This window comes from Urocitellus parryii, unplaced genomic scaffold, assembly GCF_045843805.1.
Source record: "Urocitellus parryii isolate mUroPar1 unplaced genomic scaffold, mUroPar1.hap1 Scaffold_48, whole genome shotgun sequence".
NCBI lineage: Eukaryota > Metazoa > Chordata > Mammalia > Rodentia > Sciuridae > Urocitellus > Urocitellus parryii.
In genome coordinates, this window is record NW_027554049.1 from 634614 (window position 1) to 656337 (window position 21724).

General features: G+C 39.3%; 1 protein-coding gene and 1 pseudogene across 1 annotated transcript; both read left to right on the forward strand.

Annotated features, from left to right (window-relative positions):
• Window positions 1-654: 654 nt before the first annotated feature.
• LOC144252559 (protein FAM90A5-like) lies at window positions 655-1638 on the forward strand. Its single transcript, XM_077794806.1, has one exon. The coding sequence runs from the start codon at window positions 655-657 to the stop codon at window positions 1636-1638; it is 984 nt and encodes a 327-aa protein (XP_077650932.1).
• Window positions 1639-18667: 17029 nt separating this feature from the next.
• On the forward strand, window positions 18668-21651 carry LOC113183463 (thyroid receptor-interacting protein 11 pseudogene; annotated as a pseudogene).
• The last annotated feature ends 73 nt before the right edge of the window (window positions 21652-21724 follow it).

Below are 21724 nucleotides of genomic sequence, written 5' to 3' on the forward strand. Positions count from 1 at the left end.
ATTGCCTGCTCTTTTGGTGTCCTGGATAAGCCTGATATGTTCCTTCCCTGTGGCCCTTCTGCCTAAGAGATTTGCTATCAACATTTAACCCCAATGTGACTCATGCTTTGAGGTCTTTCACATTTGCCCTTTCCAATTTTGTGTGTTACTTTTTTCATAATCCCCATGATGTGGTGCATGGGCTCATGGGGTCATAGTTGACTCCAGTGTCTCAAAGGACACAATGTCCAAATGCAGGCATATTGCTATTGAAAGTGGGAGAACACTCTCAGCTTCTGTAAGCCAACTCCTCAGGGTTCACACTCTGCTGAGAGGAGCATTAGCCATCGACATCCCATGGAAGAACACACAAAAGAGCCCTGCCCATCCCAATGCATGAGACCTCTGATTAAGAACGGGATATTTCCCAATGTGCTCTGAAACATGTCAAGTCATTCTTGGAATGGGTCCTTGGCTGATAGCCATGTAGGTGGAGGTGGAATGCCCCTTTTCCTTTCCTGGGCTGATGACTTGTCTTCAGGTTCCACTCTATGTTCTGTAGCCGAATTCCTGTTTTGGTGGGCCTTGTTGGTGCTTGAGAAAGAGCAGGGACTCAGGAAATTTTCCTGTGTTTGTCTTTTCCTCCAGAAACCCAGCAGGCCACTGCCCGTCCACATGACCAGTACGAGGTGTGTCCTGGGCTCTCTGTTTGAGAGTCAGCCTCATTTCCAGAACTTGGATGAGAGTCTCATCTTCACTAGAGCACAACCCTTTCAGAGACCTGAACTTGGACTCAACTCAGGTCCCTGGATGCAGACACAACAGGATGTGAGCATCACTGGCACCATCCAGCTGGCAGCAAGGCACTCAGGGCAGAACCCTGCCCTCCTTGGGAAGAAAGCACCTGAAAAGCCAGAGGTTGTCTCCTCTAAAGTTGCCCAGACTTCTGCCAAAATTCTCAGAGGGGGCCATGTGCTCCACCCTCCTTCACTAGTCAGGTGTCCTGATGTTAGCAAAGAGCCCTGCCTGCACTCTGCAGCATGTCCACAGGGCCAGGGCCACAAACTCAGCCTCCAGGCCTTAGGCAAGAGACAGGCTCAGGTCCACAAACAGACTGGCCAGAATGCCCCAAATAAACTCAGGCTGGGGCACAGTCTCACTCAATGGGGGAACACCTGTGGGCCAGGCTCAGAGGCTGGGAAATCTCTGCCTTCTTGGCAAGATACAAGTGGTATCGGACTAAAAGGGTCACCCCAGGTGACCAGAAAAACTCCAGCCAATGATTCCAGCATGGAACTTTGTCCTCCCAAGGAAAGCCCTTTCCTGAATCCAGTCAAGCTGTGCACCAAATTGAGTCCACCAGCACCAAGCTGTGTTGCCCAACAGCCCCTCCTAATGGTCTTCAAGAGAATGCACAAGAACTGGTGGAGATCCAGGTTCATTGCCGATCTCCCTTCCTCTGCCGCTGCAAAGACCAGTGCTCTTGCTGACATTTCTCCCTATCTTGATGAGTGGGAGTGTCCAAGCTCCCATGAGCCAGTGAGTGTCCTCTATGAAGACCTTCATATGTCCTCCTCCTCTGAGGACAGTGACATGCACATCATAGCAGGGAAGAATGGCCTTTGGGGCTCCAATAACTTGCAGGGTCTCCCATACTGAGGAAGCAAAGATGCAGGAGCAGGTGGCACCAGGGTCACAGGACCTTCCTAGCTATGGAGTAGGAGCAAAGGCTGGGACTTCAGAAAGCTCTGGCACAGCCACAGACCCTGCCTCTGATGCACAGCCACTTGTCCAGAACTCAGAGAGCAGACTCCTCTGAATGTTGTTTCCAGGGGATAGTCCAATGTGCTCATGTCACCTTCTACAGGCTGTCAATGGGATGAGAAATGGAGTGGATATGCAGGTGTAGAGATTGAAGTTGGACAGAAGTAGAAGGCTCAAGTTTGTCCTTTTTATCCTTTTACTGCATGGAGGTTAACACTGGCTGATCACTGGGATCTCTGTCCTGGACTTCAGTGGACCTTCTTGACTCTTGAGTGTGGCCATGGAAAGCATTGTAGACAATTTCTCTGTCCTTTCCTTCTTTGTTACTTGCCCCTTATGATAATCATGTACTGATGCTTCTCTGAATGCTCATCCAACTTTCCCCATGTTTTACTGTGTGCATCCTTTGAGTGCTCAATAGGCATAGGCCTTTCTACCTTGTCTTTCCTGAAAACTGCATTTATTGTGTCCTAATGCTCAATTGTAATGACTTGGACAGCCCAAATGTCTCAGATGATGTCCACATGGCAATTAAGATCATTCATTTGGTGTATTCAGGATATTACTGAATTTACCATACTACCATAATAAATGGGTGAAATTGTGTATCCCAGAACAACGAAGTCACTTGCGATTTGGAGGCCTGAACATTGAGGCTTTTCAACTCTCTCTCTGGGTGCTCCTAATTGTGAGCATTTGTGGAACCATTGCAGCTGGTGGAAGGAGCTCTTGTCCTTCACACCCAGTCCCCATTTCCTATGTCTGGGAACATGTGTGTCCAGGGTCCAGAATGACTCTGTGGTGTTTTACCCAAGATTTATCAACTGGACACTCCCTTCTCCCAATGGCACTGACATGGCTGTCCCTATTCAGAGACAGAGTCTGAGGTAATGTGGATTCTGATCCACAGGCAGGAGATTTTGCAGGGAAACAGGGAGGAGAAACATGAAGCTCCTCAATTTGAGTTTGGAGCCTGAAAGAATGAAGATATGTGAACACTGATATCTGGCAACGCAGCTCTTGAGATACATTCCATATTCAGATTTGATTTTTTCCTCAGTGTAGGCTTTCCTGTACATTTCCTGTTTCCACTCCTGATGTGGAGAGTGCCATAAATACAAGGGTCTGTCCTAGGCTCCCCAACTATCATAGGGGTTGCTTCTCCCACCCGTGCTGTGAGCATCCTTCACCAAGTGATGCACATTTAGTGAGGGAAGGAAGGGGTGGAGAGGCCGGGGGATTATTGTGGACAATGCAGAGGGTGAAGGAATGATATCTGCTCACCAGTGTGCACTCAGGAGTACTTTGTTCTGTGCCCACATCACGCATACTAGGGTCTAAAATAAAGGTGTGCAGAATACCCGGGTGCCAGAGCCATGACTGGACTAGAAAAAGCTTGGCTAGGCTGGCATTTCATGTCCATTAGCAGGAGTGCCTCTGATCTCCCCCTTGAGCCTGCATAGGGCCAAGAAGGTCCCTGAAATGGAGCCTGATTCTCTGATGATCAGAAGTGGATCAGTCAACTGTGTCCATGTGACAGTGAGATTAAAAACTGGTTGCTGGGCTTTCCTGTGCCCTGGCACATGGAGACATGAAATTCTTACAGATTGCAGTGGTAGGGGAGGAGTCATGCCCATGAGCAAACATCCCTTTGGTGTGTTTCTGGCTTCAATAGGAGGCAAAACATAAGGGGGTGCGCCACTCTGGCTATCTTGGTTTTAGAAAGTGTCCCCTGCTTGCCCACAATAAAGGCTTCATTGGAATGGCAAAGTGTGGTCTGAGAGTGATTTGAAGATCTCCCTATCAGTATAACATGGGAAACTGTGAAAGCATGAAAATGTTTATGTTTCACGTTCAGGTGGCTGAAATGGCAATACCTCGTTTGATAAATGCAACATCTAATACTTTCTGGATCTTCCTTTGTATGAAAACATCTGTACCAAAAAAATTCTAAACACACAGGTATATCTGCACACACAAACAGAAACAAGCCCTCCAATAGTAACATGCACACACACAACTCACACAAAACACAGCACTTCTCTTAGTCCTTTTACTTTTCCAAGTTAAAAATGACCTAATGAAACATCTGTTTTCAAAACAGCCTCCCAGCACCACAGCCTGGAAATGGTCATAGTGTACTAAAGTTTTCTGCATGTTCTGGAGCAATAAATTCTTAATAATTAAACACCCTGAGAATTGCAGTTGCTTTCATGCTTCTCATGTTCCAAAGATGGAAACTGGGAAAATCACAGAAACCCACTTTCTAGAATTTCAAAGATATATGACCAAAATTTCCTTGTACAAGTCAAAGAGACTTTGCCTTGTGCTGTTAAAATGTCTCTCCCTAACTTTATTCTGACCTCCTTGGTCACATTGGGAGACGAGTGACTCTTCCTACTGACACAAAGTTACAAAAAGTTTGTTCAGTCTTCAAAAATTCTGCAGATTGGTTCAAGAATGTCTGCATTGTTCTGGTTTTTATGCTTATAGTTTAAACATGTTTTGAAGAGATAAATAATCTCATTGACCTTTAAACACTGACATTACAAATCCTAATGTGAACAAGTACAAAATATGCTAGTGTCCTTTGAAAATCCTCTGTGTAGCTTCTCTTCTAAAATGCTTTTCCAGGAAATTGAAAGCACCATCTTATCTTTCACCTGCTCTTGTCCCAGTACCACACCTCCAGCAGAACAAAAATCATGTGGTCTTTTCTGGTGTTTTCAAAACCTGTGCTCAACTCAGCACAGCCTGGGGAGATCACCTGGCCTTCTTTGTGGTTTTTCAGTGTCCTTCCTCCTACTTCTCTCCTTCCCCAGCATCTTCATTCCCGGTCTTGTTCGTCTGTCACCTCCCAACACACCCACTTACCATTTTTAAGGTAATCTCTTGACCCAAGCAGCAGAACACAGCACACTTCCCTAAGTGTATGCAGCAGCATTACCCAGGGGAGGCATTGTAGCCTTGGAAAATTTCTTGGCTGTTGAAAGAATAGACCCTCTGACTATCACTCCAGAAGCCACCAGGGAAATGAGAGCACTGTTTGCACCACCACCCTGTACAGGAATATGGTTCCCCTGCCTTGGAGGCTACCACACATGAAGAAAGGCATGAGAGCTGGCTCAGTGAAAATGCCACCAATTGGCTGCATGCAAGTTCTGCAGCTTCCAAATTTGTCAATTTTACCCCACTTTCTATAAGTTTTAACCTGGATACAGCATTCCAAAGTTGATTCTGACCAATTTGGATGGCTTGGTCATTGCTTCATGAAAGCCAGAGGTTTTGATGGCTTGGTCATTGCTGTAGTGGGGGCCAGAGATTGTGGAGTGATGACACCATCATTTGGGTGGCAAGAGTATGCTCACTATAGTTTTGCTTCAAAGGTGATGTTAAGAGGCCACCAGCCTCCTTATTTTTCCTTCAAAGGTGATGTTAAGATACCACCAGCCTCCTTATTTTCCATGGATATGTCCTATAATTATTAAGTTTTATTTGAGAAATAAAACATCTATTTTTTAATTTGTTTTGTTAAATTTCAAATTAGGAATACACATGCATATGTCTTGTTAAATTTTACATGCATCAACATACTTTCAAAGTTTTTTCTTGTCTTTGTCCTAAACAAGGAGGCAGGAATTCTAATCAATGTTGATCCAGTAAGTATTTTATTGAAGAACATTATTTATTTTTTCCCCATTTTTTTTGAAATTCTGTATCTTTTGATTAGATGAACAAAAATTTGTAATTTGTTAATGTAAAAATGTGTTTGATTTTATAATAATGTAATGATTATTATACAATGTGCTTAACATTGTAAAATATTTATTTTTAAAATAAAAAAACATAACTTGTGAATTCTTGGTCATAATTAATTAATACATGGATTGATTAAACAAATAGATGCTAGAAAAAGTATGTTTTTAATAGGTTTTTAATTTTGCAAAAAATTACATTACTGATACTACAGGAATTTCCTATAAATTCCAGACTCCATTTTCCCTCTGATTTTGTATCACTGTAACATTCTTATCACAATTTATGAGCAGATATTTATACATTATTTTTAACTAAAATTCAATCTTTACTCAGAATCTGATGGTTATCTTTACTATTACAGAATCCCATCCAATATATTATATCACATTGTTTTTTTAGATTCCACATATGAGTGAGCTCATGAGTACTTGTCTTTTTGTGTCTGGTTTATTTAATTTAACATAATGTTCTCCAGATTTGTGGCTGGATAGATGCCATTGTCTGCACATACCAAATTTTCTTTATTCATTCATTTATTGATGGACAATATAAAGCATAATTTTAATTTTTATTTCAATTTTCCTCTTTTATAGTAGGCCTATATTGCTCTTCTTTTCTAATTTTTAAATTTTTAAAAATTTGTTCTAATTAGTTATGCATGATAGTAGAATACATTTTGAGACATCATGCATAAATAGAGTACAACTTCTCATTCATCTTGTTGTACATGATCTAGAGTTACAAAGATCTTGTAATCATATATGCACATAGGGTAATAATGTCTAATTCATTCTGCTATCATTCCTCCCCCCTTGAAAATTCACTATTCTTTATGATTAAAAATTCTCCACAATTCAGGTGTAGAATGAATGTACCCCAATACAATAAAGGTCATGTGTAGCAAACCTACAGATATTATTATACTGAACATGAAAAAAATAAAAGTTTTCCTCTAAGATTTGGTACAATACAAGGATTCTACTTTCAAGCTTTCTTTTTCATAGTGGTGGAAGTCATAAACAGAGAAATTTAATAAGAGAAAGAACTAAAAGGAAAGTAAGAAGTCAAATTGTCCCTGTTTGCTTATGATATAATTTTATGTAGAGAATACCCTGGAAATCCCATAAAAAACATGTTAGAACCAACAAATAAATTCAGTACAGTTGCAGCATAATCCACATATTAAAACTGGTATATTTGTATACATTTATCTTTTGAGCTGTCTCTCCTCTGACTCAAATTTAAGCAATGAATTCCTCTAGCTTATGTTGATCCTAGATTCAAGATTGGAGGCTGGTAATAAATAATGGGCACTGTGTAAATAAGGCACCAACTTTTTTTCCATGAAAGCTGAGACAATTTTGTGGAATGAAAAGCAGACACTATCAATAGTTATGCCAGAGCAGAAGGATTGGGGGAGGGGGAGTATGGTCTCTAGCTCAGTAAACATATGCTGTAGACATAAAGCAAAGGCTCAAAAGGTGACCTCCTACAGTGTGCATTTTAAAAAGAGAAGATGGACTATGGTCTTGTGATCAAATTACAGACAAAAAGGAATTGACTTATTGTTAGCAAATAATTCTTTGCAGCATACCTTTAAAAAATTGTGTCACTGAATAATTCAAGTTCAGTAGATAAATTTGAAAAGCTTTAGAATCTAGATTTGCAGAATTTTGTGACTTTATTTTTTCCAAAGTATTTCTGAGCATTATGCATAAAGCATTATCCAGAGAATTGTGTATTCAAGAAAAAATTCAAAGAAAAAAAACCCTGTTTTTTGCAATTGTCAAGATAGAAAAGAATGGAGCTTTGAATTTAGATAGTTGCACCAGGGAAGGTGAGTCTGTGTGGGTGCCATAAAGGGTAATTTGAATTATTCAAAAGTGCAGACTCTCAAATATATTCAGAATCATGCATACAATCATTAATTATACAAAAATGTGGATATTCTTCTAGGATTTTCTTAAGTCAGTTAGAAAGAGTGCCTCCAAGTTCAGTTTCACTTTGCTTCCATGAGAACTCCAGGCACAAAGACAAACTCAGGCTAATATAGTCCCTATTTTATTTTTTTCAACAGGTTTTTGTCAATTTTTCCTTGGAGGAATATACACTGCACTAAGTTCATTAGCTTCAGCTAGATGCGCTCCATGAGACCCTCTTTGGGGACTCTGATGTCTTTGCCCAGAGGCACAAAGATTCAATTTTACCCATCTATGGGCACACTTATAGTCTTTTCCACTGACCCCTCTATGTGTACAGAACAAAGGAAGATATCCTAGCCAAGGGACAGCACAGTGAATGTCAACTCACTTTGCAAGCACAGGCAATGGGATGGGATCTGGAACAGACAGGGTCTAGAACAGACTGGGGCTGTTGCTCACACCCAGAGGGGGCTCAGAGTTCTCCCGCAGGCAGTGACTTGAAAAGACCTGAGGAGCATCAGTGTGATGCCCAGGACTTGAGGACAGAAACAAAGTGGCAGGAGAGGACTGGGGTCTGCAGAGTCCCAGGCAACAAGGGGTCTGCAGGAGAATATCCTGGAGGAAGGAGAAGCCACATCTTTAAGTGGGAACTTTAGAGCTTGAGGAGGAAAGAGGGTGGAAACTCCTAGTGCAGAAGGACTTTGGGGACACGTCCAGAGATGCTCTCCAGGCACTGAGGCCATTCAGCCAGAAGGAAGCTCATGGTTCCTGAGGTGACCCCAGACTCCACCCTTTGTGTGGAGAATAGGGAGTTAGGACCCCTGACAGGGAATTAAGAAATGCAAATATTGAAACTCACTCTGGAATAAGGACATTGGGGCAAGAGTTTTGCCTGGATTGTGGCTCAGTGTAGAGTGTTTGCCCAGCAAGCAGGAGGCCCTGGGTTTGATCTCCAGTGCCACAAAAAATGGAATAGGGAAATTTGCTGCCCCATCAGCAGGAAGCTGTGCTCTTGTGAGTGGTTGGGGTCCTGGAAGGAGGTGGAGCCACCATGGGTGGGATTTGAGCCTCCAACCCCCACAACCCCAAGAGCACTGGGGTCATTCCTCTTGGCCAGAGGACTTGAGTCTCCACTTTAGTGTCCAGAAGATTCTGTTCTGTGCCCAGTCAGGCAAGGCTGTTCTCAATCTCTGCCCAATCTAAAAGCTTAGCAGTTCCTGGAGAGCTAGGGTGAAGTCCCCGCCTCTGGGGGCCATCAAGCTAGGTTCTGCTGCCTGTCCTCAGAGACCAATCAAAGAATCCAGCCATGGTGAAAGTAGGAAAAGGACCTTCAATCAGTGCACCCACAGAAGGGAGACAGGGAGCTTACTTCCTGAGCCTTGCATTGGGGTGCTGACTTGAGCTCCCGGAGTGTAGACAAGGCAACCAAAAGTCATACTTAGGCAGTCTTGGACAAACGGTGAATGGCTTGGTGGTTATCTCAGGAGTGGAAAGCTTGGTGGCTATCTTGGGAGTGGACTGGCCATCTGGGTGGTAGTATGGACTCATCACAGGGCGTTTATCCATCAGACCTCTTCCTAGAATCCAGGGGTTGCCCAGATGACTCAGCTCAGTCAGAGTAAAAGCCTTAAGCCCTTGGCATATTTTGTTTCACATACTTCTTCTTTAATGTTTAATGGGTCCAGTGTGATTGTACTGTACATGCACATGGTGTGCCCACATCAAATCCAAGCCCCTTCCCACATCTCACACACACCCTTATATAATTAATAATCACTGGTCTATCTATAATGGTAAAGCTCAGAACTTGAAAAGAGAATATGAAGTACTGTTTCTAGATCATATAGCTTAAAATAATGTCCTACAGATAACACTTTTTGCTGTTTATGACAGCCCTTTTTACTTCTCCATGGCTGAATACTACACCACTGTGTATATTCATCATATTTTCTGTATCCAGTCCTCTCTTGGTGGGCACTGGGATGATCTCTTGTCTTAGCTAGTGGGATTGAGGTTCTATAAACATGGCTGTTCAGGTATCTTGTTGATGTGTTGATAAGTATTACTATGAATTTGTGCCCAAGGTGGAGTACCCAGATCACATGAGATATCTATTTTTATCTATTTGAGGGAACTGAAAACTGTTTTATATAATGGTCTAATTAATTTAAGTTCCCACCAACAGTGAATAAAAGTCTCATTTTCGCCACATCCTCAGTGGAGAAACAACTTAGAGAATGTGAGAAAATATTGAAAAAACCTTCATCTGACTGTGTTAATTTTCAGAGTATATTAGAAAAAAGAAAATCTTAATAATCACAAACCCACAAACTTTATTGTAATAAAAATGTATGGATGACATGTATAAACTCTTCCCAAAAGAAGAAATAAAAGTGACCAAAAATAGATGAAAAAAGGCTTAATATCATCAACTCTCAGTTTCATGCAAATTAAAATCACAATGTAATACCCTCTTGCCCCTTTAGAATAGCTGTTTTCTAAGAAAAAGACATAAATGCAGGAAGGATGTAGAGGTTGCTCATCCTTCCAGTCAAAGCTGAGAGTTGTGAGGCCACTGGTGCTGTGTTTAGTAGACGTGCTTTTTTCTTCCCAAATCTGAAACTGTTGAAGTCTCTTTTGTGTGTGTGAGTAGGTGGAGATGTGTTCTACAAGGTCTGAGGATCTAAGGAGTTGAGTGCCAGGGATGGGTGAACCAGGACCACTTGGGTCTCTGGACACTGGGGCTGGTTTTATTTCTGAATGACTTTAACAGTGGGAACTATTAAGTGAAAACTCTCTGTGGATTGAAGGTACAAATTTCATTTTGACTTGCCATTTACAAAGAGGGACAGAAGCACAGGTTTGAAACCAACTGCTGGGCATCCTTGTACTGGCATTCTGTGCTGTGACGGTGGAGAGCTGAGGTTCTGCTTTAAAACAACACAGTCACTCCCATTTTGCACATGGCTTATTTCACTTAATATGATGTCCTCCAGTTCCACCTGTTATGGGCCAGGCTATATGGGCAATGACCAAACAGACTCCATTTTGCTCAGAAACTCCATATCATGTAAGAAATGCTTCTTCCAGGGAAAGCCCCACCTCGGGACCCATCATCAGTTGCTTAGCATAGCACGCTTGGCCACATAAAATGGAAATTCTTGTAAAATGCAAAATTGTTCTCTCTTTGGTTCCTGTTTGTCTTGGAAAATTTACCCTGTCAGACCTTAGCAACCATTCTTTAACTTGTACTCAACAGGGGATGTTTTGGCCTACTTCTTTTTCTGCTTCTGATTTTAGATCACAGGATGTTTGTTTATGTTTTTTAATCATAGCAACAGCCATTGATGTTTTAATAAGGCTCTGGGCTATAAAATGTGTACTCAAACCCCAGGAGAGAGTTGAATGGTATCAACTTGCAGCCTACCCCTTAGCCCAACGGCTGGTGGACCTTGTCCACCAACTGGTGAGTAAAGATTCCATCTCCTGCTTTAAGAATGACTGGTTGATTTATTGCAGTCTCACCTTAACACACCCAGGTGACAACAATAATGTCTTTCTATTTCTTGAAATAGAAAGAAGATGTTGTTTGAATATTTTCACCAAAATGAAATGATAAACATTTGAGGCACTAGACTTCCACAATATGTACAATCATCAAAACATTGCATAGTATATTATAGGTGGCAGCAATTATCACATCTCAATGAAAGCAAGATAAAAGAGTATACAATTACAGCTTGCACTTAAGATCCTTCTGAAATTTACATTTAATTTGCTCTGTTTCACAAGTGAGAGAATTTACAAATTCAAATGCCTTTGAAACAAATGTCTGGCTTATCTTTATTCTCAGAACTATCTGAAAATTATTATAGGTTTGGAAAATCTGACATATTTTTATCTAGCTTTTTCTTTTCTATTCTAATCTACCAGACCCACAATGTCCTGGCAGCTCTACTCCTACATATTTTTTCACTGATACATTTTATGAAGAAAAGGGCTGCCTGGGGCAGGGGTCAGAGGAGGGAAGAGGCATAGCCAGAAGGCCTGGCCACCAGGGCTGAAGCACAGAGGCTGGGAAGCCCAGGGACTCCCTGCAGGGCTCAGAACATTTGGAGCTGTGTAAGTGGGCAAGGCACAATGTTCAGTCTCCTAGATCATCATTAGCTTTGCAAGGGAACTCAGGGCCCTCAGAATAATTCTGAAGACCCTAATATATATTGTAGTTGCACCTCTAATGTCTGAAAATTAGAATTCTGGCCCCTAAGTTGATGTGAAAATTTCTGAGGAGGCTTTAGACAGAGTCTTCCCCAACTCAAGCCATTTCAAGAGTTCTCCTTCGTGTGTGTGTGTGTGTGTGTGTGTGTGTTGTGCACACACACACACACACACACACACACCTTGATCTTGTTGTGTATACATATGAGTTAATCCTTGATATCAAATTGCTTCCAAAGATGCTTTAAGGTCCACCTGATGGCCAGAACCACAGCTCTTTGTCTTGGCACATGGCCAGGAAGCATAAAGTAAAAAAAAAAAAAAACTCACAAAAACTGAGACAGCATTGCAAAAGAAACCTAAAGGAATTCTGCATAGAAAAGAAGATTAAAACAACCAACAGAGTATTGGAAAAAATAAATCTCATTAGAAGAACAAATAAGCTATTGAGAATTAGGATTTAAGCAAACATTAGCAATAATCAGCACAAGGAAGTAATACATACCTCTCTACAATAATACTGGAAGTAAATGGACTCAATTCTCCAATTAAAACCTGTAGACTGGCATATTACATTAAAATATGAGACCCACCTAATTGTTGCCTGAAAGAAACTCATCTTATAGGGAAAGACACCTGCAGGCTACAAGTAATACATACCTCTCTACAATAATACTGGAAGTAAATGGACTCAATTCTCCAATTAAAACATGTAGACTGGCATATTACATTAAAATATGAGACCCACCTAATTGTTGCCTGAAAGAAACTCATCTTATAGGGAAAGACACATGCAGGCTACAAAAAGGATGTAAAATAATATTCCATTAAAATAGAATCCCAAAGCAAGCAGGTCAATGTGTTGTAGGGGACAGAGTAGGCAGGGCACCAAGATAGCAGGAAACAGTTTTATTTGGCTGCAGCCAGGTTCAGAGGGCACAGCTTTCACTATAATCAATGAATCCTCTGAACCATTAGTTCAGGTAGTTTCAGAACTGTATAGCCAGCATGTATCCGGAGGGGCTCAGAAGTTCACAGTCTGCAGAAGTTCACATAAAAGCAGCTTTTTCTTTCACTATTCTGGTCAAGTTAACCTTCAAGGACAATCCATGGGAAGGGGAGAGCTTCTTCTCCCCTTTCTTTACTCCCCATGCCAGCTGTTCCCAATGATCCCAGTTGGTAACTTCTTTTATCTTAGAAATGTAGATAACCTCTGTGAAGCCCCAGCTCAAGGCCAGAGGCTTTGTTAAATGATCTGTTTTGTTTTGTTTTAAATTACATTTTGCATTTGCAAACACACTTCTGAAAACTACAATACTGCAAAAAAAAAAACTGTTTGTGAAAAACTAGTAATGGGGTGTTCAACACCTGGAGTGCTGATTTTTTTTAGGTCAGTGGCCAAGTAAAATACAGCAATAGGAAAGTAGGAAGTTTAACTACATTGAACTCTTTTGTAGAGACTATTTTGCTCATAGTCCTAAAATCAATTATGGCAAAGATTTCTTAAGAAGCTTAATTAGAATTTTCTGTGGAGGAGGAGGTACCACTAAAAAAGAGGTACAAAAAATGAATTATGAAATTCAACTAAACAAACTTCAAGCCTACATTAGTTAGAAGAGACAAAGTATAACACTATATATTGATGAAGAGAACAAACCAGCATGAAGATTCAAGAGAATAAGCATATTATTATTGACAAAAGGGATCACAAGAAACTAATAAAATAATACTTGGTGATAGTACACACAGACATAAAAATCAACAAAAATACTGCAGAGTTAATTCATATTATAAGGCAAATGGAAATAAAAGACATCTACAGAATATTTTACTCAGCAGCAGATTAATACCCATCCTTCTCAGCTGCTTAAATAAATTTATGCAAAATACATCATGTTTTAGACCACAAAGAAAGTGTTAGAAAACATAAAATAGCTGAAATAATCTCAATCTATTTATCAGATATTGATGGAATAAAACTACAAATCAATGGAAAATATGCAAATCCATGGAAATCAAATAATATACTTTTGAATAATAAGGGAGTCACTGAAGAAATCGGAGGAGAAATAAAAAAATTTCTCAAAATCAAATGGGACTATTAATATAATATACCAAAATCTCTGGAACAAAATAATGCCAGTCCAAGGTGCAAAGATTATAGCTAAGAATGACTACATGAGGAAACCAGAAAGACTCCAAATAAATAGCCTAAAGATGCATTCCAAGGTCTTAGAAAAAGAAGAACTATTTCCTAAACTAATAGAAGGAAAGAAAAAATGAAGATCAGAACTAAAATTAATGAATGGAATAAAAGAACAATAAAAAATTATCAAGAGTTGGTATTTTGAGAGTATGAACAAAATTGACAAACCCTTATCCCAAATAACCAAAAAAAAGGAGAAAAAAAAAATAGTCAATAAAATGAAAAATAAAACAGGAAATTTTTCATCAGTGAAAACCATAATTAGAATATCATTATGAACTATTTTAAAGACTTATATTCCAATAAATTTGAAAATCAAGAAGAAATAGATGCATTTCCAGACACATATAAACTACCAAATTTGAACCAAGAGAATAAGGAAAATCTGAACAGATCAATAATAACCAGTGAGATTTAAGCAGTAATAGACACCCAGCCAGAGATCATTTGAGAAGAGGAAGGGGATTGAGGGGGAGGGAGGGGATGGGAAAAAGGAAGAATGGCACAATGAAACTGAACAAATTATGCTTTTTTACATATGTGCACATATAATAAAGATTTTCAACTTTAAGAATATATATAAAGATCAAATTAATGGGCAATAAATAAATGAAAAGTAGATGAGTAGGATAAAGACCATGGAACAGGGGAGTGGAGGAGAGGAAGGTAAGACGAAGCACTAGTGACTGAAGTAAAGAAAATTATATTCCATGCATGTAAAATTATGTCAAAATGAACCCCACTATTATATGTAACTCCAGTGCACTATAAAGTGTTAATAAAAAAGAAAATAGCTTATGAAGGAATATTTCACAATTATTGAGTAAATTAAGAAAATTTCAAAATTTTGTATTTTTATAAATATAACCCCAATTCTATCCATTCAAACTATTCATCATATATACACCAAACAATTTATTCAACATTTCCTTTCAACAACATAGTTGTTGAAAAATTACATGTTCAATTTCAACTACCTCTTCTTCAAAATAGGAATAATTCTGTCAAAAAAGATAATTTAGCAATATGAGTTGCCGTTTCTCAAATAAGAGATCAATAAATTGAAATCTATGAAGAAAATAGGGTTCATTTTTTGTAAGTAAAGTTTTATTGGTTACTCTGAAAAAAGGGTTTTTTTATTTCTTATATACATGACAATAGTGGAATGCAATACAATCATAATTATCCATTCACAGCACAATTTTTTATAACTCTGTATATAAAGTATTTTCACACCAAATTATGTCATTATACATGAGCTTTCTTCTTATTATTATTTTTGCATTACAATTTTTAACACACCTTTATACCACAATGTATCATATCTCTATTTGTATATATAAGGTATGTTGACACCAAATTCATATCTTCATACATGTATTTTGTATAATAATGAGGGTCTTCTTCCACCATTCATGCTATTCCCCTTCTCCCTCCCTTTTCCTCCAACCCCTATTCCCTATCTAGAGGTAATCTTCCTCCCATGCTCTCCCTCCCTACCCCATTTTTTTTTAAAAAAAGGTCTAGGACCAGTTTGGTTTCACAGCTGAATTCTAATAGATATTTAAGGAAAAACTAGTGTGAATTCAACTCAAAATTATAAGAAATAGAGAGGTAACACTTACATACTCATCCAATGTAGTCAGTCAATCTCTGACACCAATCTGAAGTAGTTAGTTTTAAAGATGGTCTCACCCACTTTATATCACCTAATAGTTTTTGGAAATCATTAAGGGTGTTCAGCTCCTTGTCTCTTATTTGTGAAGTTTGAGGATGGATTGTATGTCCTTCAATCACATGATCTAGATATTGAAAAGAGTTGTACTCTGTACCTTTTGAGGTGCAATGCACCAACCCATTGCTGTGAGTAAAGTCTATTTGGGTAAATATTTTTTGGAGTACATCTGGATTAGCATGAGCTAAATATATATCATCCATAAAGTGAATAATATATGCATCAGGGAATTTCTCCCTCACAGGCGCGTTGGCCTGTGACACAAAATTTTGACATAGGGTAGGGCTGCTAAACATTCCCTAAGGCAACACTTTCCAGGAATATCTTTTAACTGGTTCTTTAAAATTTATTGCCAGGACACTAAAGGCAAATCTTTTATAGTCCTCTGGGTGTAAAGGTATAGAAAAGAAAGAATCTTTTAAATCTATTACTATTAAATCATAGCCCAAAGGAATAGCTGCAAAAGGAAGCCTTGGTTGTAAGTCTCCCATGGGATCATTAACACAATTAACTGCCCTTAGATCTTGTACTAATCTCCAGTTGCCAAATTTTTTCTTGATTACACAGATGAGTGTGTTCCAAGGACTGAAGTAGGTTGTGAATGGCCAGCCTGAAGTTGTTCCTGAACTAGCATGTGGGCTATTTCAAGTTTTTCCCCTGTTAAGGGCCACTGTCTAACCCAGATTGGCTCTTCTGTGAGCCAGTTATTGTATTCTGCTGTTCTCTGGGTTGGGAATAAAGTCAGGGCCCCTGCCAAAAATTCTGGCTACATGTAGTAATTAAACTCTGTTGGGAAGATTGGGTTATAGGGAAAAATTGTCTAAAATCTGGATCTCTGTCAAGCTATCTAAGAGTAAAACAGACAATATTAAAAAGTCTGGACTGCTTTAGAAATGTGTCTTTTTGAAGATCAGTAGGAGAACCAATGGTTGTTGGAAGACTTGCTAAAAGGGCTCCAGAAAGCAACTAGAAATTTGGAGCAGTAGAAGCAGCCTGAGGCTGTGACCAGGTGATTTTCTCTATCTATACCAGGATTTAGAGTGGAGTCAATTCTCTCCCAGTCTGTAGCTTGCAAACCTCAGACAGGGGGCCTCAGGGCAAGACCTAATACCAAGCATTCAGTAAGAGCTGAACCGGACTGTAATATAGCAATATAGCAATATAGCAAAACTAGTGGGATGCCACCATAGGGAGCACTAAAAGGAAAGCTTCTGGCAAGGATTGCCTAGATAAATATACATATATATTTATATATGTAAATATAATATATAAATTATCTCCAATAAGTAGCCTAAGGAGGCTCCCAAATCTGAGACAGTAGTACAAATGAAATAATAAATATCACCACAGGAAGGAAGTGAACACAACAAGAACAATGATGCATAACAAAAACAACTGTTGAGTTAAAATAATAAATAAAGTTGAAAGACATTTTGCTACAAAAACCAGAAAATATAAACACAAATAAAATAACAGAGGAGAGGCAGGTGACATGAATAGATTAGTGATGACAGGAGACATTGCAACTGACACTAGAGAAACTCAGAGAATACTGAATCATTTTTTTTGAAAAAAAAAATGCTAATAAATTTTAAAATCTTGAGGAAATGGACAAACTACTGGGAACACATGACCTTTAAAAATTGACCTCAGTATATATTCAAAAGCAAGAAAGAAACTGAACCAGTTGTTGAAAAGATTCTCCCAAGGAACATCCGTGGATAGATAGGATCACTGTTGAGTTTCAGCAAATTTTTAACAGGATCTAAAAGCAATTCTTCTCAAATGCTTCCATGCAATTGAAAGTGAGGGACTTTTGGAAACCTATTCTGTGGGGGCCTGTTAGTTGCAGAGCAGGCTGAACAAATGTCAGCTGCAGGCTCACCTTAATATATGATAAAAATAAATGGTTACATTTTTGGCAAATCTTTTTATGTTTTTATTAAAGAACACTGACACCAACTTGTTTCTTTGGCTTGTGGGTTGTCAGCAGTTTTCTGGAATCCTAGACTGCCTCTGTTATCCTGCCTTTCCAAGATGAGAAAACATATTCATATGAGTTTATCTGTTCATCAACATAAACTTTCTTTGACATATTTCACTTTAGTTTGAGGTATAAAGCCTATTGGTGTCTATAGAAGCTGCTGGGCTGGGAATATTTTTCTTCATTGATCTTTTTTCTAATCATCAATCTGGAAATTTTTCTAAACATTGAATTTTTTTGTCAATACAATTGAGATGATCTCTTTTCCAAAAAAAAAAAAAAAAGTTTACTAAAATGATACCATGAAAATTGCATTTCAGGAGCAAAATGTTGGGATAATATTAGTTATATTACCTTTTTAACCCACAAAGATGCAAGTTTTTAATTACTATAATCTATAACTTGCTATAGCTATATTGATTCATGTCTGGGCATAATACCATTAAAGCATTAATCCCCCTGGGGAATAGAGCTTGTTTTGATTGAAAGTAGCGGGCAAAAGAAGCCCAGAACCCAGTTATTCAAGAGCCAAAGAAGTCACAGTATTTTAATAAAAGCCATGAGAGTGAGTTAGCATAAGGAGGACAGACTTTCAATAATGTTAGGGATGTTAAGGTTATGGAATGAATTGGTAACTTTAATCAGAATGATCAATACAAATTTCTTCATGACAGCAAATTGGAATCATTTGTAGGAAATCATAATTTCAGTGGTGCTTTGCAGGTCACAGTACTCTAAAAGACTTCTTCCTGAATATTGAAAATCCTAGGGTGTTAGGGCGGCCACGTCCAGGTGGCAGGAGCAGCCCACCCTGCTGGGGCACGTCACCAATGCCAAGGGAGGGGACAGCGGAAAGTCCAGGGAAGGAGCAGAGGCCCCTGAGGGAGCGACTGCGCCATGGCGGCGAGTCTCTGGTGAAAGCCCAGGCCAGGCATCCACGTTACTAGGCAGAAAGTGATGGTTGGCGAGAGCCCCTCAGTGCCCCGAATTCTGAGTGCTTAGGTCATAATTGACCCCGAAGCACTCGAGGCCTTTCCATGGAGAGAGGTGGCTGGTGAGAGGAGCGGTTTGATTTTTGCAGCCACTCAGTGGTTGCAGCGATGTTGTCCTGGTTTGGAGGCCTAAGCTTGGGCTTGGGCCACTCCTTGGGTCAGGTGGGGGACAGCTTGGCTTCCCTCACTGGCCATATCTCCATCTTCGCCAGGGATGCATTTCTGGACGATTTAGAAGAGGTAGAAGCAGGTTTACCTCATTGTGGGAGAAAGAAAATTGAAGCACACGAATCTACATTCACATCAAAGGATGGAAGACTTACAAAGGAGTTTACTGATCGGGAAGAAAAGCATGAAGAAGCATCAGAGCTTCCCATAAAGCATCCCTCTGCACGTTACTGACATCAACTGCAACAGAGAGAGACAGAAGCCAGCCAACTTAAAGCAAGACAGATGGTACTAGAGGATCACCTGTGGAGATTGCAGTCACCTGCTCAATCAGTATACTCAGGAGCTGGTGGTATACCAAAAACCACTGCACCAGCTCCATTCAGCTGTGGTCGTCAGTTTTCACTTTTTCCTGATGAACTTTAGTGACATCATTTCATCACAACAAGGAACAAACAGCTTGTCAATTGAAGTTTCGAGACTTGAATCTGAAGTCGACCACTGGAAGCATATTGTTCAAGCACAAGGAACACGTAATTCTGATCCAAGGGAAATCTGCATACTCCAAAATACTATTAAGGTACTTGAACAAAACCAAAGTCAGGACATAAATAATCATCAACATGAAATGCCAGTTTTGCAGAAGGCACATCAAGAGAAACTGGCAGAGGTAAGTTGCAGAAGGGACATCAAGAGAAACTGGCAGAGGTAAGTTGCCGGAATTGAGAGGAATTATGTGACTATGAAGAACGAATTGAAAAACTTGAAAATCAGTCACAACAAGGTGACTCATAGGTTACAGCCTGTGAGTTGCAAAAAACTATTCAGCTTCTATAAACTTAAAATGCCGAGTCGACGAAAAAGATAGAAGAACTTGAGGATCACATAAAAGATATCAATAAAAATTATTTCTGCAGAAAATGACAGAAACATCTGAAACAGAGAACAAGAGCAGCTCAGTTTGGAAAAGGGACAAATCATTGAGCAGTGTGAGAACTTGTAACTGGAATGTAGCAATTTGTAGCCTTCTGTGAAGGAGCAGAGTGATGATACTGTGGACAAAAAGGGAAAAATTCTTCCACAGAGTTAATCAGTGGAAGAAGCGCTCAGGCTGCAAAAAGCCCTGTCCCTTACTGAAAAGGAAATAATGAAACTGAACGGTTTAAAACAGGATAACCATCTGGCTGAAGACATTCTGAAACTGAATGTGTGTGTTCAAGTTTAGAAAAAGAAAAGTCATTATTGAGTCAAGAGATGGAAGAACTTCAGATATCACTGTTAACATTGAGCTGTGAATATGAAGTAATTAAAAGTTCAGCTTACACAGATGTGAATTTGAGTGTACAATTCCATGACTTAAAACTTAACTTGGAGTCCAATGAGCAAGAACTGAATCAAAGTATTAAGGAAAAGAAAATGCTGATACCTGAGCTGGAAGAACTGGACACTCAGAATCAGGAAGCAACAAAGCACATAATTTTGATGAAAGATGAGCTATCCAAACAACAATATGAAGGAGACTTTGTCATCAAGAAATTAAAACAACTCAATGAAGAGAAAGATTTTGAAATTGCAAGCCTCAAAAAAATATTGAACAAATAGCTGTTGATCAAAAAGAAATTTAAAAACTTTGGCATCTCCTTTAGAAGAACAGGAGCAATTGATACAACGTATAAGAGAGAAAGAAGTTTTTCTTGACAAGCTCAAAGAACAAAGTTCAGAACTGCAAAAGGATTTATATAAGTGTTCTCAGGTCTTAAGAGAAAATAAAACGTTAAGCCAAACCATAGAAGAAAAGGACAGAAGAATTGGATCCATGAAAGAAGAAGGAAATCATCTGCAAGAAGAATTGGAAAGACTTAGAGAACAGCAGCACAGAGCTGTCCCTGTGGCTGAGCCTGAAACCCTCGATAGTATCACAGAACTAGAATCTGAGGTATCTCAGCTGAATATGGTCAATAATCATCTGGAAGAGGAAATTAAACATCATCAGAAGATAATTGAAGATCAAAGATAGGGTAAAATGCACCTACTTCAGGCTTTACAGGAGCAGAAGAAGGAAATGAATGAATTGAAATACCAATATGAGCAGATGAATGCTGCTGCATATCCAGTTATTTTTAGTAAAAGATGAGGAAATTAAGAATTTGCAGAAAATCTTTGGACAAATAAATCCCAGTTTCCTGGAGACAGACATGACACTCAAACAGAGGATTCAGATATTTATCAAGAACTAAAAGTTAAAGAAAGGCTTACTGTAGAAAATGGAGGTGAAAAACACAACATATTGCAATCTGAAAATGAGTCGTCAGTGAAAGGAATCCAAGAGGGAGAACTTGAGATTAAACTTCTAAATGAACACAATGTATCTTTAACCAAAGAGATTCATCACCTGTACACAGATGAAGTTGATAAATTCACTCAAATTATTCAGCAGAAGGATGTGGAGACATAAACTCTTCAGGCTAGACTGTCTCCAGTTTCCCACCCCCAGGATGTCCTTTACCTTCAGCAGCAGCTGCAGACATTCACCACAGAAAGAGAACAAGTCTTAGCCATTTTGAATGAGAAAGTGAAGTAAAACAGCCCTTTAAAATCAAACATCATAAAATGAAGAATCTAGTTTCTGTGAAAGAAGCAGCCCTCATCCAGCTTCAGGAAGAAATAGAAAATTGTCCACCTGATTTGTAAGTAGTGATAAAGATATGTTCAGAGAAACTCTGCAGAATTTATCTTGTATCATCAGAGAAAACGACATTGAGGTAGATGCGCTAAGTCAGAAATGTCAGACTTGACTGGAAGTTTTTCAAACGTTTGGCACTAGTAATGAGAGGGGAGGTTTTAGTGTTAATTTTAATCAGTTCGAGGGGCTCCTACAGGAATGTAATCAATTAAAACTGCAAGTTAAACAAATGGAGGAATAAAAACATCAGAAGGAGCTTCTCCACTTCAAGCCCAAGTGTGGTTGATGGTGAAAATTGTTCTATGTTAGAAGCA